Genomic DNA, 15000 nt, shown 5'->3' with positions numbered 1-15000 from the left:
TCTTGCTCTGAGTTCTGCAGAATCTGTTTTATTTTCAGTACTAACCACTCTCTAGCACTGAATTTCAATCCCCCTAGCAGTGATAATACTGGGAGGCTTGGCAATATCTGTCCAATTGTGTGAGTATCCTTCATTTTTGTAGGGAACTATCTGTATAGGAACCAGTTACTTACCTCTGAACCTTATATGTAGTTTTAAAGAGCTTATTGTTCTGTTCTATTTTATCTTTGCCTGCAAGCTCATGTGACCCTTTTTCAGAGGGAGGTGGGGAAAGGCAGCTTCAGTGAGTCTTGTTACAGGTTAATGAAATTCCAGTGTTCCTTCATGGAGGTTAAGAGTATGCTTAGTGACCCAAACAATGATAACAACCAAGTCAGGACTCTGATCCCGTTCTGTCCGCAATTTAAGAGCAAGGTGATATAGAATCAATGCTTGGTCACATTAGTCCATAATGATACAATGAAACTGAAGCAATGCATGAGCAACTTCATAATGCTTATTTCTGAAGCTAAAGATTTTTCATCTTTCGCAGCTCTTAGAAGCAATATTTGAATTTCTGCAAAACGTTTTTACTGAATTGGTTCTTAACTGCATATTTCATTTTGATATCTTAGCACAATAAAAGCCTGAAGAACAATTGAAGTCAGGACTGGCAATGTATGATGTTCAGTTTTCATAACAGATAATAATATTGCTAAAGGTTTTTTGAAATATGTTAGGGAAAGTTTCTGTAACATTTCTGCTCTGAGATTTCCCTTTAGTTCTTCACAGAGCATTTTGCTTTGTGCTCTGAGGTGTATCCGGATTATGGATCTCTTCCATCTCCTGTTTTATCCCTCTTGTTCTTTTATTTTTCTCTGGTTTTGAGAATTGCTTCTGAGTTAAATTTGGGTTTTTTACCACAAACCAGTTAGTTTCCATTCTGTGGTATTGACTTATTCCCTACTGCAGTTTAGTTTGGTTGCTGAACCCCATCTGAGATTCTCATTTCATTTCTCTTACCTTGACATGTATCCCAAAACACCACTAGACTTTGCTGGTAATACTTTCATCTCTTGCTAGAAGTCACAAAATCTCTTAAGATATATATAGAGTTAGTATTTTACAAAGAGCTGCTGTCTTGGTTCTGTTATTCTGTCCATAGTTTCAGTAACTAAAATGTTGCTTGCACGTGTTTCAGAGCATTGTTTAGTTACAAATGATCTTCACTGGGTTGTAATTGGAAAAACATCTATTTTAATATCTATGGGAAACACATTTAAGATCAAAATGTTAATTAAGCCTGAGTAGGTACTAGCAAACCAATGGAGTCGTAGAATATATTTTTTAAGTTTCAGTAGAAATTTGAGTTAGAAATTTCAGTAAATTCTGGGAATTAAATTCCAGTAGAACCAGTAGTTTTTTCGTGGATTGACTTTCCTAAAATGTACCACAAGCTCTTCACTTCTCTTAACAGCCACTTTTTCTGTTGGCAGACTTTTTTATTTTCTTCCCAAGCAATTTACCATCCTGTGATATTCTCAGATTCTCAGAGGCAGCACATAGTTTTCAGTTACCCAGTCACGCTGCTTTGTCCTGCATGGTATCTTTGAAGCTGTGGTAGTAGACTAGCATAATTACAAACATGTTCTGTTCAGTTCTATTTAGAAAGAAATGTGGTTTATAACGTATTTTTTCTTTATTTTTTTCCTTAGGTCAATTTTAAATGAATTAATGGAGTGCATTCTCTCTGAAGAAATTGAAGGGATTTTTAGTCTAACAGCTACTGTCTGCATTGTGATTATAATTAAAGGTCAGTTAAAATATTTTTGTCCTTTTTCCATCTTTCTTTTTGCTACTGCATTGAAATACACAGTAGTTAATCAGGACATTGAAAATCCAATTTAATATCTAATCTTCCATTAAGCAATTTTTTATGTTTAAAGTTATTCAATGAAAATACGGAAGGGTGGGGTTGGTTTTTTGATAAATTATTATTTTTGTCCAACATTTCAACTCATTTCAAATAGGTAAGCACAAAACTTCACTTCTAAAGGATATTGCACCTGCCATTCAAAGGAAGCTGATAATGTGCAAGGATGCTGCCACAGGAGAATCCAGAGGCACTGAAAGGTGGGTGTGCTGTAGGAAAGGAGCACTGAGCTCTCCTATCCCCTCTCTGCAATAATTGGCTCTGTTCTGTACTTACATAACACTGTTAGAGTGTTCTGAGTGATTGATTGCAAGGTTTAAAATACTGGGGGGGGAAGTGGGAGGTATTGAGCCCAGCACAATATTAAATTTCCTGCCCTTATAGCTGCTGTGATTGCAATCTTTACATATTTAGCTTCAGGCTTTTTTCATTTAATTTGAATGTGTTATCACTTGATCCTGTATATTGCAGGATTCACTTCTGAAATCCAGGTCTGTTTGCAACAGGGGTAGAACAAAGCAAATAGTCCAGTTAGTAATTCTTATTACTAGGAGATTTTTCTCCCACTTTAGCATTAGGCATATGAATCCAAACCTATACAGGCAGTAAAAATTTAACTGAATATAACAATGACTTTCAGACCTTTCCACAGGTGATTTTATTTTGCTCTTTTGGGGGATTTCAAGTGTCCTATCTTATGTATCTTCTGTGAAAAGTTTTTTGAAAGTGATTGGCTGCATTGTATTTGCAATAAGTTATCTCAGGCCTGTCAAGAGTATCATGATGAATGCTTTAGCCTTTAGTGTCTCAAACTTGGATAAATCTTAAAATTTGTGAACATCTGATTTCTGCCTAGTTATTGAACTGCCCATGGAATCAAAAAGTGTGCAAAGGAGACATTATAATCACATATACAGTATGTGAAGAAATCAGACTGGGGTTATGGACATTAATCCAAAATTTCTGAGAAAGTTTGCAATGCACCACAGAGGCCTGAACATGCAGAGGTCCTTGCAGTCTTTCATTCTTCAAATTAGTGATCCTTACTATTGAGTCAAACAATGGATGTAGAGTAGACAGACTTTAAAATAAAAAAGCCAAACCAGAGAGTCCCAAACAGCCAAAGAGCCCATTGTAAAAGAGCCTCATTGTATAGGAGCTTCATTTACTCAGCAGTTTCTTGCACAGCTCTTCCCCAGTGTGCTCTTCTGGATCCTTGGCCTGAAGCACTTTGTTCTCTAGCATTTTAGTGATTTGACATAGACATTGGTGGCTGAGCTGTGCCTCCATCCAGTGGAGGGTGCTCTGGGTCCCTTCCTGTACCCAAAAGAAACCTTCAGGAAAGCTGGAGAGCTGCTTGGCTGTGAACAAAATGTCCTTTGGTCAGGAGCTTGCTTGGAAACAAAATCAAACACAAATAAACAAAACTCCATTCTTTTCCCCTTGAAATTATTTTACAATGGGTTGCCAAGTGCCCTACTAGAATATTTTTAACAATAATAATAATAATTATGTGGAAAAGAAGGAGAGCAGCAGGGGGTATCGTGTTTCAGTTTGCACTTCTAATCAAGACAGTAAAAAAAGCTGTGAAATTAAAGTGAATCTTAACATGATTAAATAAATAGGCACATTAAAGTGAATAATTGCTGCCACTTGAGAGCACTAGTGACTATAAATTTCAGTGAGAACACAGATAATTGCTTTATGAATCTATATGATTGTCTCTGCCCAGTGAACTGGGACAAATCAACCTGCATGTTGGGGCAGATGAAGAGTATAAGATGCTACACAGTGTTTTAATTTTGTGATATATGAGTGGCTACCTTTGTGTAATACCAACCCAGGAGGCAGTTGCAGACAAAATCCAAGGGTTAGGGATATGAATATGATAATTGGAAGACTTTTTCTATGAATTGGAATTGCACTATGATAAAATTCAGAAGCTATCCCACAGCTTTGCAGAATTTGGGGGGGGTCATATTTGTACATTTATGTTGAGGAATTTTTCTTTCCAGAAGGGTAAAATAATTGATGCTGGAAAGAGGTTTGGAGGAAGTTCTGCAGTGATCAGGTTTTGCACCATGAATTGAACTGTGTTTGCAGTCTCCCAGCTAAGACAGAACATCAGACTGGGCTGGGCCTCTGGTGGCTTCTGACGTGCCATTTGTAGTGCTCTGCTTCTTGTGTGCTAATGTAGCTAAAATGTGATTATTCATGCTCTAAAACATGCCTTATTGTTTGTAAACTATTTTATCATCCTACTCTGCTTACCAAACACCAAATTTTGTTACAGTATGCTGCAAGCTAGATCTCTGGTCATTAATTTGAAGACAGTCCTCTAACACACATTACTGTGCTGCTGCTGGCTAAAAGACCTTACTGGGTTTTAACTCATTCTTAATAGTATTACTATTTTTTGCTTCTGAATGCATTAGCTCCTAATAACTCCTCGAGGGATTATTTTATTCAATACCCAGGTATACCAGGAAATGGTGACATTCTTTAATTTCCCAAGAGAACTGGCATTCTGTGCCAGCATCTTATCTTCAGACTTAGGAGTAATCTCTTACATATTAGCAATGAAAGTAAAAAAAAGTAAAAAAGCTGTCTGGTGTGGTAATTAAGGTGCTGCCCTTATACAAGGAATTGGTGCACTAATTCAGAAGCAAAACTTTTCACTGCAATTTACTCTTCCCTCTTCAGCTGAGCTAGTGATTTCAGATGGTCCTGTGGGTCTGTATTTTAAAAATGCTGTTCAGTGCATTTAAAAATTCTGTACAACATACTGCGTATTGAGAGAATTTCCTCAAGAGTCATGGCACACACATTAGTTTATAACATGCAAATATTTATGCTTAACAAAAAAAAAAATGCAGATAAAGCTGTCAATGCAGTCATTTGGAGGTTAGAGAAACATTAGATTCTGTAAAACCTAATGTGCTATGGGATAATAACTTAATACTGTGTATTTATTTTTTTTAGCTTTTTGATATATGAATATTAGAATTTAAATTTAGCTAATGACTGTGCTGAAATATTTTTTTTAGTATTATCATTTAGCTAGCTCTCAGATTCTTAATTGCACTCTCTTGTGTCTGTAAATTATTGCTCTTGAATTGTTTTGGTGTATAACTCTGGGTATGATTTCTCTGCTTCCCATCTTTAAGTTCCTTAGGAAGGTACTTGGTAAAACTGACTTCAGCTTGTCTGTTTGGGAGGAGCAGAGTTAGCCCAAGTGATGCCTTTTGGTCAACGTGCCAATGGTCCAACATCACAAATCCATTGGTTTTTTGGCCTTAAACTGTAAGGAAATAAAGTTTATACAAAGCAGCATTGTGCCTAAACCCACAGAACATAACTAATTCTCCTAATTCTGTACAACCTTGTAACACTACCTTTAGTTGACGCTGGAGTTTCATCCTGGCTTAAAGGCTGTGGCACTACAGAGAGGAGTGTGAGATCAGAGTCAGAGCAGGGCTGAGGAGTGTGAGGGCAGCTTGAGGGGGCAGCTGCTAATAAGGATAAGATTGAAAGCTCAGGCTTCGAAAAAAGTTGCCACAGGTGAGAAGAAAAATTATAAAAATTGAAGGGTGAGGGAGAAATGAAGAAAGTAAACGAATGAAAAGTGATCTTAGAATGAATTTCTTGTAAAGGATTTCACTGTTTTGTTGGAACAAAAGAGTAACAATGCTGTGCAGAAAACGCGCGGGTTCTTTAACTAGATGACGAAATATTAGAAAATGTGCTTGAATTGACATAGTAATTTAAACTGGTTTGCTGTTGGTTATTCTAGAGACAGAGATGATCAGGAGAAAAATGGAAAGGTTGAAAGAAAAAGAATCCAGCTATTTCAAAAGTAATTTGTAAAGGCGTTTTAATAAACTAATATGGACTAACTGGTCAAAGAAATCATGTGGTAGCTGTACTCTGTGAATCAAATAGTTGAGGATTTATTTGGCATTTAGCATTTCTAATTCCGTTATGCATTGTTTTATGGCATTTCAGATTCCTGTGTGAATCATCTCTGAAAATTTTGGATGAGTTTTTGAATCCTTGACCACGCAGAAGCTTTTGTCATGAAAATTGAGGGAAGGTGTATTGCTTTGTAAAAAACTTACCTTGTAAACTTGTGAATTGCTTAAAACTGTTTTCTGTTATTCTGTACATTTAAAGCAAGCAAAATGTATAAAAGTGTGTATAGAAATTATATAATAGTAAAGATTTTTCAACAGCTGCAAAGGGGTTGTTCTGTATAAAAATGTCTTCTTGGTGAGAGTGTAAAATCAGTATTTTTGTATCTTTGTTTTTGTAAAACAAATAATAATTGTATCATAGATACTCTTGAGGCTGAGGTTGCATGTAACCTCAGGTCCTTGGAGGACTAGAGCAAGTTCCTAGGGGTTATGGAAATGAATCTTATTTTGAGATATGTGAGGGACAAAATGGTGATTGGGAATAGTCATCATGTCTTTACCAGGGGCAAACTCTGCCTAACCAGCCTGACTTCCCTCCCTTTTGTACAAGAACAGAGAGCACAGCATGTCCCGTTTCCTATCCTTGGCAAAGACTTCTACACAGTCTTACACAGTATCCTTACAGCCAAACTGGAGAGAGATGGGATGGATGGGTAGACTTGGAAGATGAGTGGAAAACTGGCTGGAGCATGGGAGTGGAGGAATAATCTGCTAAGGGGTGAGATTGGCAGCTGTGGCACTGCTGAGGGCAGGCCCTGCTGCCAGGGCTGGTTGGTGACAGGGTGAGCAGCAGCCTTGGACTGATGGCAGATGACAGCAGCTGGGAGCCACAGCTGACACCAAGGGGCATCTCCTGATGTTCAGCAAAGACCTGGAGCTGATGGACAAATCCTGCAGCGCACACACAGACACCTGCACAAGGGCAGCTTCTTGCTGCCTGCTCCTGCCTGCAGGAGGGTAACAGAAACACTTTCCCCAGAGATGACTGGAGGAGAATGTGATGCTACAGAAACAACTTGAGCAAGCGGATTTCTTGTTGGATGTGAAAAACAATCATTATGAGAGGGAAATGGAACTGGAAGAGGTTGCTCAGAAAGCCTGTGGAATACCCATCCTTGGGGATGTGCAGAACTTGGCTGACAAGGGGGGAGGGCTCTGATCTTCCATGGTGTCATAGCTTTGGAGTTAGCTCTGCTGAGCTGGGGATTGGACCAGATTCTCCCCTGAGCTTCCTCATGACTTGAATATTCAGGTGATTCAGTACCCAGTACAGTGGGGGAAATGTCTTAACTATTAAACATAGGCTTGAATAATATATAAATTGGTTTATATTTAACTATTTTTGTAAATTATAGCTATTTTGATCAGTTAGTACTAAGGATGCAGATAATGCAGGCATCTAAGCCACTTATTTTTCTTCTTGCAACCAGATGCTCTCCCAATGATGCCTTGTGAAGGCTGACCTAGAATAGAGGCTAGACAGTGTTAAAGGAATAAAGTAGGTATTTATTAAAAGTGTACTACACCTTGGGTAGTACAAGAGCCCAGCCAGGGCTACACCCAAGATTAACCCAAAATGGTCATAAAATGCATGACCGGTCACGGGGTCTCTCACTTTTATAAGTTCTGGTCCATTTGCACATTGGAGTTAATTGTCCAATTATAGCTTCAGCCTATGAACTCCCATCCTTCTTGTTTTTCTCTCTTCAGTCCACATTGTTTATCAGGCTCTTGGCCAAGAGATTTGCATCGGTTGTCCTTGGTCCCCAGCTGGAGAAGGAATTGATTTTGTCTCCCTAGACTGTGAAGAGAGCTTACTATCCCTTAATATGAAACTAAAGCAGTACAGAATCTGAAAAATAGAAAAGCTAAAACCTGAGGCATCACCACAACTAAAAGAATGTTGATTGCACGATGTTAATTTGCCTTAATGGAGATACCTGTAAATTGCCTGTCTGAGCTCATGGGGTGGTTCAAGCCCAGCCAGCAGCCAGGCACCACCCAGCTGCTCCCTCACTGCCTCCACCCCTTCAGACATGGGGGCAGGACTGAAAGGACACAAGTCAAAAAGAAACAGTTGAACAATTACGATAAAATAATAGTACTTCTTCAAATTGTGAGGAAAAGAGATAAAAAGAAATGGAAATAAAACCATCCAGCCAGTCCTTTGCACAACCTCCCACCCAGTTTATTGCTGAGCATGGTACCAGATGGTGTGAGAATCCCTTTGGTCACTTGGGGTCCCCTGTCCCAGCTGTGTCCCCTCCACACTCCTGGTGCACTCCCAGCCTCCTTAGGGGTGGGTGAGAAGCAGAGGGGCCATGATGCTGTGTAAGCCCTGCTCAGCAATAGCTGAAACATCCCTGTGTTACCAGCACTGTCCAACACGAATCTGAAATACAACCCTATACCTGCTACTGTGAAAGAATTTATCTCAGCCAGAACCACCGCTCCTGATGCTTTAGTTTTGTCTGGTTTAAGAGATTTAATAGGAATTTCCAGAAAACAATTCAGCCCAGACCAAAGTCGCACCCTCCAGCTTACACCTGGAGACCTGGAGACGAAGCTCTTGGTTATGTACAGTTAAGTGAAGTGATTCTCAGGGTGGGCCTGGGCAAATGGCTATTGAGTCTCCAGTGTTACTGAGGGGCACTGACACTGAAGTTAACCAATCTGGCCAAATTAAGACACGCTCTTCATTCTTGATTAAGATTTGTGCAAAGCTGTGCCTCCCATCTGTCTAAACAAGCATCTACTCTGCTGGTTTTCTTTCCATGGGAAGAGACTGTTAGGTTTTTTCAATATCTGCTGTCAGTGCAAACATCTGACCCATACTTGAACTTGGTACATAAAACTTCCCTACTGGATAAAAGCTGTTTTAGCTGGAATGTTGATATTTAAAAGCAGTGCAGTTGTTAATAAACAACTGGCAAGCTTTGCAACAGGATAGTCAGTGTGTGCATGGATTCATGAGTTCCAGATGTACCTCATCCACGACAGTGGCCTGACCAAAGGAACTAATGCTGCCCCAGCAGGTAGCTGCAAATCTGCCAACTGTTTATCTATCAACATCTTTATAAAAACTGTGTTCTTTGGCCTTCATTCTTCTACATCTGTTAACAGGCAGGTGTTCCGGTAATGACCTTTTAAATCTTCTGATTATACAAATTACTCAATGAATATGTAAATAAGTTTCTTTTTTCTGCTTCTCAGTCTCTCAGTATTTGCTCATATCATTAGATTAGAAAAGAATTCAAATTTACTGCCTTGTTTTTCCTCAGTGTATAATTTTGTTTTATTCATGGAATTCATGGTACAGATGCAATAGCCCTGTCAGCTAGGTAGGAAATAAAGGTCATTCCATCAACATCAGAAATATGTGGATTTACTTTGAAGAATTCAGAGGTGATACTGCTAGGAAGGGTAAAATATTTAAAGATACACCTTTGTTTTCCTGGTGGCTGGTACTCAAGTAGTTGTTAAGAGGGTTGAAATAATTTTCTGTTAGTCCTGCAGCTGGTGAACATATTTCAGCTCAATCTCTAGTCCGGCTCTACTAAACTGCTCTGCCATGAAGAAACATTGGCTTTCTGCAACACAAATAGTGGTGCTGGCATTCCTTGAGTCAAGGTCTGTCAGGGCTTTCTCCTTAGGCCTTTGTGGCAAATTTCACAAGAATATCAGAGGGGTTCTGAGTTTCACTTGCTGTTCTCGTTGCAAACTTTAATCTTGCAAAAATTTAAATCTACATTTTCCTTCTGTTTGGAAGAGATAAATGAATAGGACATTTCTTAAGCTGTTATCTTTTGTAAACCTATAAAACAGATTTGTTTCATCTTATTAATCAAAAGTGCTGTTGGGGAAGAGGTGGTGTTCTTTGGGTATGTTTGAAAACTTCTCTTAATCTTGAGACAGACCCTTTGAGATCTGTTCAGCTTTTTGAAGAAGTTGAACCTGACTTTGATTAATAAAATTTCTTGAAAAATGAGCAAGAAAACACCAGTCTATGACACTCCTTTGGGCAACTGGCACTGGCAGGTGATGGTGATGAAGAGCTGCCCACAGAAACATTCTGGACACATTTGTACCTATGAGTGCCATGTCTGGAGCTCTTCCTTTGTGCATATGCATTCAGGATCAATGAGACTGAAGAAAGCAATAATTTTAAACTACTTTCAGTAATCAACATTGTTTGTAAGGACTTGGGCCCTTTTTCTAATGACAATGTTCATTTGCTTTGTTTGGATGGGAAGCAAAGCCCTGCATCTGCCACCTTTCACAGCTTCAACCTGTGATCTAGGAAAAACCAGGATAAATTCTCAAGCTTCTTCCTTAGCAAATAAATGTCTTCAGGTACAGATCCAAGCGCACAAACCTTCAGAATAGCCAAGGAAGTTAAAAAAAATCCACCTTGCACCTGTTGTTTACTCCATGAGAGCTGAAACTCACTTTGTATTTAAACTCCCATGTGCTGCTCTCAAGTTGTTCTGAGGTCTTTTGACTTTCAGAAGGAAATTGGATTAATTTTGACAAAATCTTTCACCTTACCTGAAGGATGCTTAGTGAAGGACACTCCTGATGACTGTGGCATGAAACCATGACACACAGCAGTGAACTTCCCATATTCTTTGCTGATCTGCTCCAGTGTCTTGCAGACCAAGACCATTGCAGAGTCCAGCTGTGCCTGTGCCAGCAGCCCCTGTTGTGGCCACTGCCCGTGTCTGAGAGAAGAGCTTGGCTTAGTGCTGGCACCTGGACAAGCAGCTGGCCAAGGGCAGCTTTCAGGAGCAGCTGCAGAATTTTCCACAGGAGGCCAGCAGTTCTTCAGGTTCATTAAACCCTTGCAAATAGGCACAGACCTTGCCTAATCTGCCCTGGATAAGAATTCTTGGTCCTGGGCTCTGTGTGGCTGCTTGTCTGAGCATGACCTGAGGCACAGCCCCAGGCTTCCAGCAGTGCTGTAGCTTTGGCTTTCATTTACTCAGCAGTTACTGGGGGGTTTTCACTTGGTTAGGGTGTTCAGCATAGATGTGTTCTGGGTCTTCTCTAATTAGAGTCCTTTGTCTCTCCAGTTCCACATCATGGTTCTTGCAAAGTTGCAAAAATGATATGCTGTGGCACTGAGGAAATTTCATTCTCTGTTGTATGTGTCACCACTGTTTGAAAACATTGTGGCAGTAGGAGTTCTGTTACTTTTATTTTGTTACTGCTCATGACTCTAGTAAGCAGAAGCTATTACTAATCTTTTTCTCTTGTGTCATTCTTTTTAACCGGAGGACCACCTTTTTCTTAGCAAAATAAACTTGGTTCTCAAACACATGATGTGACAACTGTTTATTTCATTGCTTAAGACGTCACTTTACTACATTCTTCCTGTGTAAAATTCTAGGATTTTGTTTTATACTCTGTCAGTTTGTCCCAGTTTCAAATATATGTTCGAACTTCATTAGTTCATGGTTGGTTTTTTGTGCTATCATTAATGAAAATATTAAATAAGATGCTGTTCCAAAACATCATTAGTAATTGCTTTTCAGCCTAATCTAGTTCCCTCTTCCATTCAGTTTGTTCCTTACCCATCTCACTACACATACAATAAATCCTTGTCTTGGGTTAATACATATTTATTGTGCTGCAGTAGCAGATGTTATGCTGTGAAGCCTTACATTTTAAGCAGGTACATTTTAGCAGTTCTTGCTGGAGAGGTTCCTAAATCCTGTGTGACCCCATGTCCACAACAAAGGACATAGAGGATAGAGCCAGCCCAGCCTCCTTCAGAGTTCTCTGCAATGTGCAATGATGTGTGCTTCCTGCCTTTTGGGGTAATTATTAAACATTTAGATAAACTGTGTTAGCTCATCTTCCATCTGAATAAAGAATATTGATTTGGCTTTTTTTTTTTTTTGGTGTTGTTTCCTACTTGTTGACATCCTTACCCACTGCCTAAAATGGTACCTGAGCACAAGCTTCTTAGTGAGAAATTCACGCTTTGGGCACAGACCTTTCTGAAATCTTGTGGTGGTTATTAAAAATAGGTGTTTGCAACTTTATTTTCTTAGAACAGCATTGAAAGGAAAAATACAGCATCTGTAAGAGCCTACAAACTCGATTAGACCAGTCTAGGACAGTACTTAGAAACAAACAAAGCAAAACAAACAAAACCTCAAAGTAACTCTACTTCCTGCTCTAGTTCTGGCTGTTTGAGGACAGTGTGACTTTCCTGCATTGAAGGGAAAGCTCCTTTTACTGGACAGGCTCATTTTACTGATCACACTGCCAAAATCTATGTCCTTTCTTACACCATGCTCTATGGTGGACACTACCAATACACAGGATAAAGAAAAGGCTTTTACTCTCAGTTCTGCAAAAAGAGAATTTCTAAGGCTTGTTCTATGTTTAAAAGTGGTCCTTTATTAAAGGGGATCATCCTTCCTGACAAAAATAATTACCTTTCTCTTCTGTCCCCAGTTTCCCTCTCGTGGCAGCTCTCTTGGTCTGCAGGACAGTGGTTTTCATGGGTCTGTGCCCCCACAGTGTGTAAAATGTTTGCCAGTGCCTGAGCTGGTCACTGGGCACAGCAGATGAGTTTGCCTTGTGTACAAGAGCTGCTGGGAAATGTGCAATGATCACAACAACCTATATTCAAACTCAAGGACAGTAGCAAAAATGTCTGAGATGGACACTGCATGGTGCTCTCTATGTCCCAAGAATCTGATTTTTAAATGAAAGAAGTTAAAGGTGGGTTTGCCATCTTCCGGATCAGATTTTTTTCTCATTTTGTAGATGTCTCCTATTGTCAGAATTTTAAAAGTTAATGTTTTGCTAGGGCTCAAAAGGGATATAAAACCAGTCTACCTGCCATGAAATTGAGAAGTGTTTGATGCAAGAAGGAGCTCAAGGGATCTGATTACAGCCTCCTGGTTCCCTGATTTGATCTACACTGGAATTGACAGCAAACTTTGGTTCCTAAGCCATCCATCACAGGTCAGCCAGCCTCTGGGGGATTCTTATCTTCCCAGTTGAGATCACAGAGCCTTAAACTGTCTGAGTAGCACATAGAGATCAGGGAACCCAGCCTACAGTTTTTAATTTATCAGTGGATCATGATGCATTGATTGAATGCTTAAAAGCAGGCCTGTTTCAGTGTGATCTAATATTAGAAAGCACTCTAGCTGTGCTATCTGATAAGACTCTCCTGGGCAATTAGCACATCTGAACAGGTATGATGCTTTTGACTCTGGAAATAAACTGACTGTGGAAAAAAATACATGGAACCTCTTTTTTTTGTTGGTTGAGGGGCTTTTTTGCTGGTTTGTTTGTTTTAATTGTAGTGAGAGAGAAGCAAAGAATTTTTTTCATAAATCTATTTGTGAAGACCATCTTCATCCTTTTGGCTCTCAAGCCTTCTGTTGCAGTTCCAGTTTAGAACAGCTCTTTTATCTCTAATTTTATTAATCTGCTAATGAAAGAAAATGCCAGTTACAAGTTTATTTTTGTCTTGGTATTTTTTCTAATTGTGTTTAATGTAATTCTTGCCAGTACAATTTTGTGCCTTTACCATCTCTTCACCATGATTTTCCTTTTTTCACTGGCAATCTAGGAGGTGAAATGATAGAATATTAAGTACCCATCTCACACCTCAGAGCAAGAACCTTGTTCATCTGTTTGTGTACCTCTTCGTCATGCACAGTAGAAGCTCTGTTATAGGGAGCAGAAAAGTTCATGAGAAATGCCCAGCCTAGGAGGGAGATTCCCTAGAGAAGCAAAGTAGGTATTTTTGTTTGGCTTTTGATGCTCCATTGGAACACTCTGAACTACAACAGGGAGCAACAGGAAGGCTTTTAAAGTGGTGATTCAGAACAGAAAGAGTATTGTCTTTTCTATTATTCAACTTCTAATATTTTCTCTAAAACCCATGATTGTTCTCAACATAATCTTGTACTTGCAGAGACACATAATGTAATTTCAGTGTAGTCTAAACAATGTTCCTCTCCCCAGCTGTCATTACCATGAACTTTCCCTATCTTTTTTTTCCTGATCACAGCAAACCCTCAAAAAGTGACCTTCCTTTAAAAGAAATGCATCATAAGCCCAAATAGTCTTGTACTCTGAGATATCAGAATGTTTTCAGCAAGACTAACATTTTAAACTGGAAATTATGTGCTTACTGTATTTTTTATTCCTTTTTAGCTATTCAAAATTACCCAAATGTCAAGAAACATTGTTATAAAACTGCAGCGAAAAGGATCTGAGCTCAGTTGCTCCTGCTCCATTCTGAGTTGCTATCAAACATATTGGTCAATTCTACATTTCCTTTACAGTGTACCAGGAATAAAATATCCTCAAGGATATTCCAAGTTTATAGACACACAACAGCTATAGCAAATATTCTAACCTCTGGGCAACCACCAGGTTTGCTTCTGTGTTTTACAGTAAGTAGGACAATAGAACATTGAGAACTGGATAGAACATTGAGGATGAGCTTACCCCCAAGGCAGACTGTCTCCAGTACCAGGCAGCAAAAGTGAGAGAGAGTTGCTGGAGAAAATAATGGAGGGGAGCATAGGAGACTTCTTGACACTTAGCTGTCCCACACTTCCTCTCACCAGCACAGCAAGGGGCTGAAAAATGCAAGAATCTGCACTTTGTGCTTTGTGAAACCAGACTCTCCCTTGTATGTTTTCAGGATGAGAGGAACAGCCTCAAGCTGTGCCAGGTGAGGTTTAGACTGGATATTAGGATGAATTTCTTCACTGAAAGGGTGGTTACACATTAGAATATGCTGCCCAGGGAAGGGATGAAATCACCATCCCTGAAGTGTTCAAAAGATGTGTGGATGTGTCACTTGGGGATATGGTTTTGTGGCAAACACAAGGTTGCTGGGTTAACAGTTGGATTCAATGATCTTGGAGGTCTTTACCAACCTTAAAGATTCTATGATTCTTTGAAACACAAAGACATGGTTTAAGAGTGTTATTAGAGCTGAAATTCAGGCACTCGAAAGTCAAGTGATATCAAAATGAAAATGTGCACAGCTTAAATTTCTCCTGTGATTATGTGTCAAGTGACACATCTTCAATCACATTAAGAGAAGTTACTCATTCCACACAAACCGTT

At 39.3% G+C, this 15000-nt stretch overlaps 1 protein-coding gene across 3 annotated transcripts in view; it reads left to right on the top strand.

Moving 5' to 3' along the window:
* The window catches only part of NCAPG2 (non-SMC condensin II complex subunit G2), a 46964-nt gene extending 35626 nt beyond the window's left edge, over positions 1–11338 (top strand). For all 3 annotated transcript variants that reach the window (XM_030943097.1, XM_030943099.1, XM_030943096.1), the window contains exons 26-28: positions 1695–1792; positions 2010–2112; positions 5918–11338. In XM_030943097.1, coding sequence (XP_030798957.1) covers positions 1695–1792; positions 2010–2112; positions 5918–5969 — 253 coding nt within the window. In that variant the 3' untranslated portion in view covers positions 5970–11338. The remainder of the gene's footprint in view (positions 1–1694; positions 1793–2009; positions 2113–5917) is intronic.
* The last annotated feature ends 3662 nt before the right edge of the window (positions 11339–15000 follow it).

The sequence above is a fragment of the Camarhynchus parvulus genome, chromosome 2 (genome assembly GCF_901933205.1).
Source record: "Camarhynchus parvulus chromosome 2, STF_HiC, whole genome shotgun sequence".
Taxonomy (NCBI): Eukaryota; Metazoa; Chordata; class Aves; order Passeriformes; family Thraupidae; genus Camarhynchus; species Camarhynchus parvulus.
Note: the sequence above shows the minus strand (reverse complement) of the source record. Positions and strands in the feature narration are given on the sequence as shown.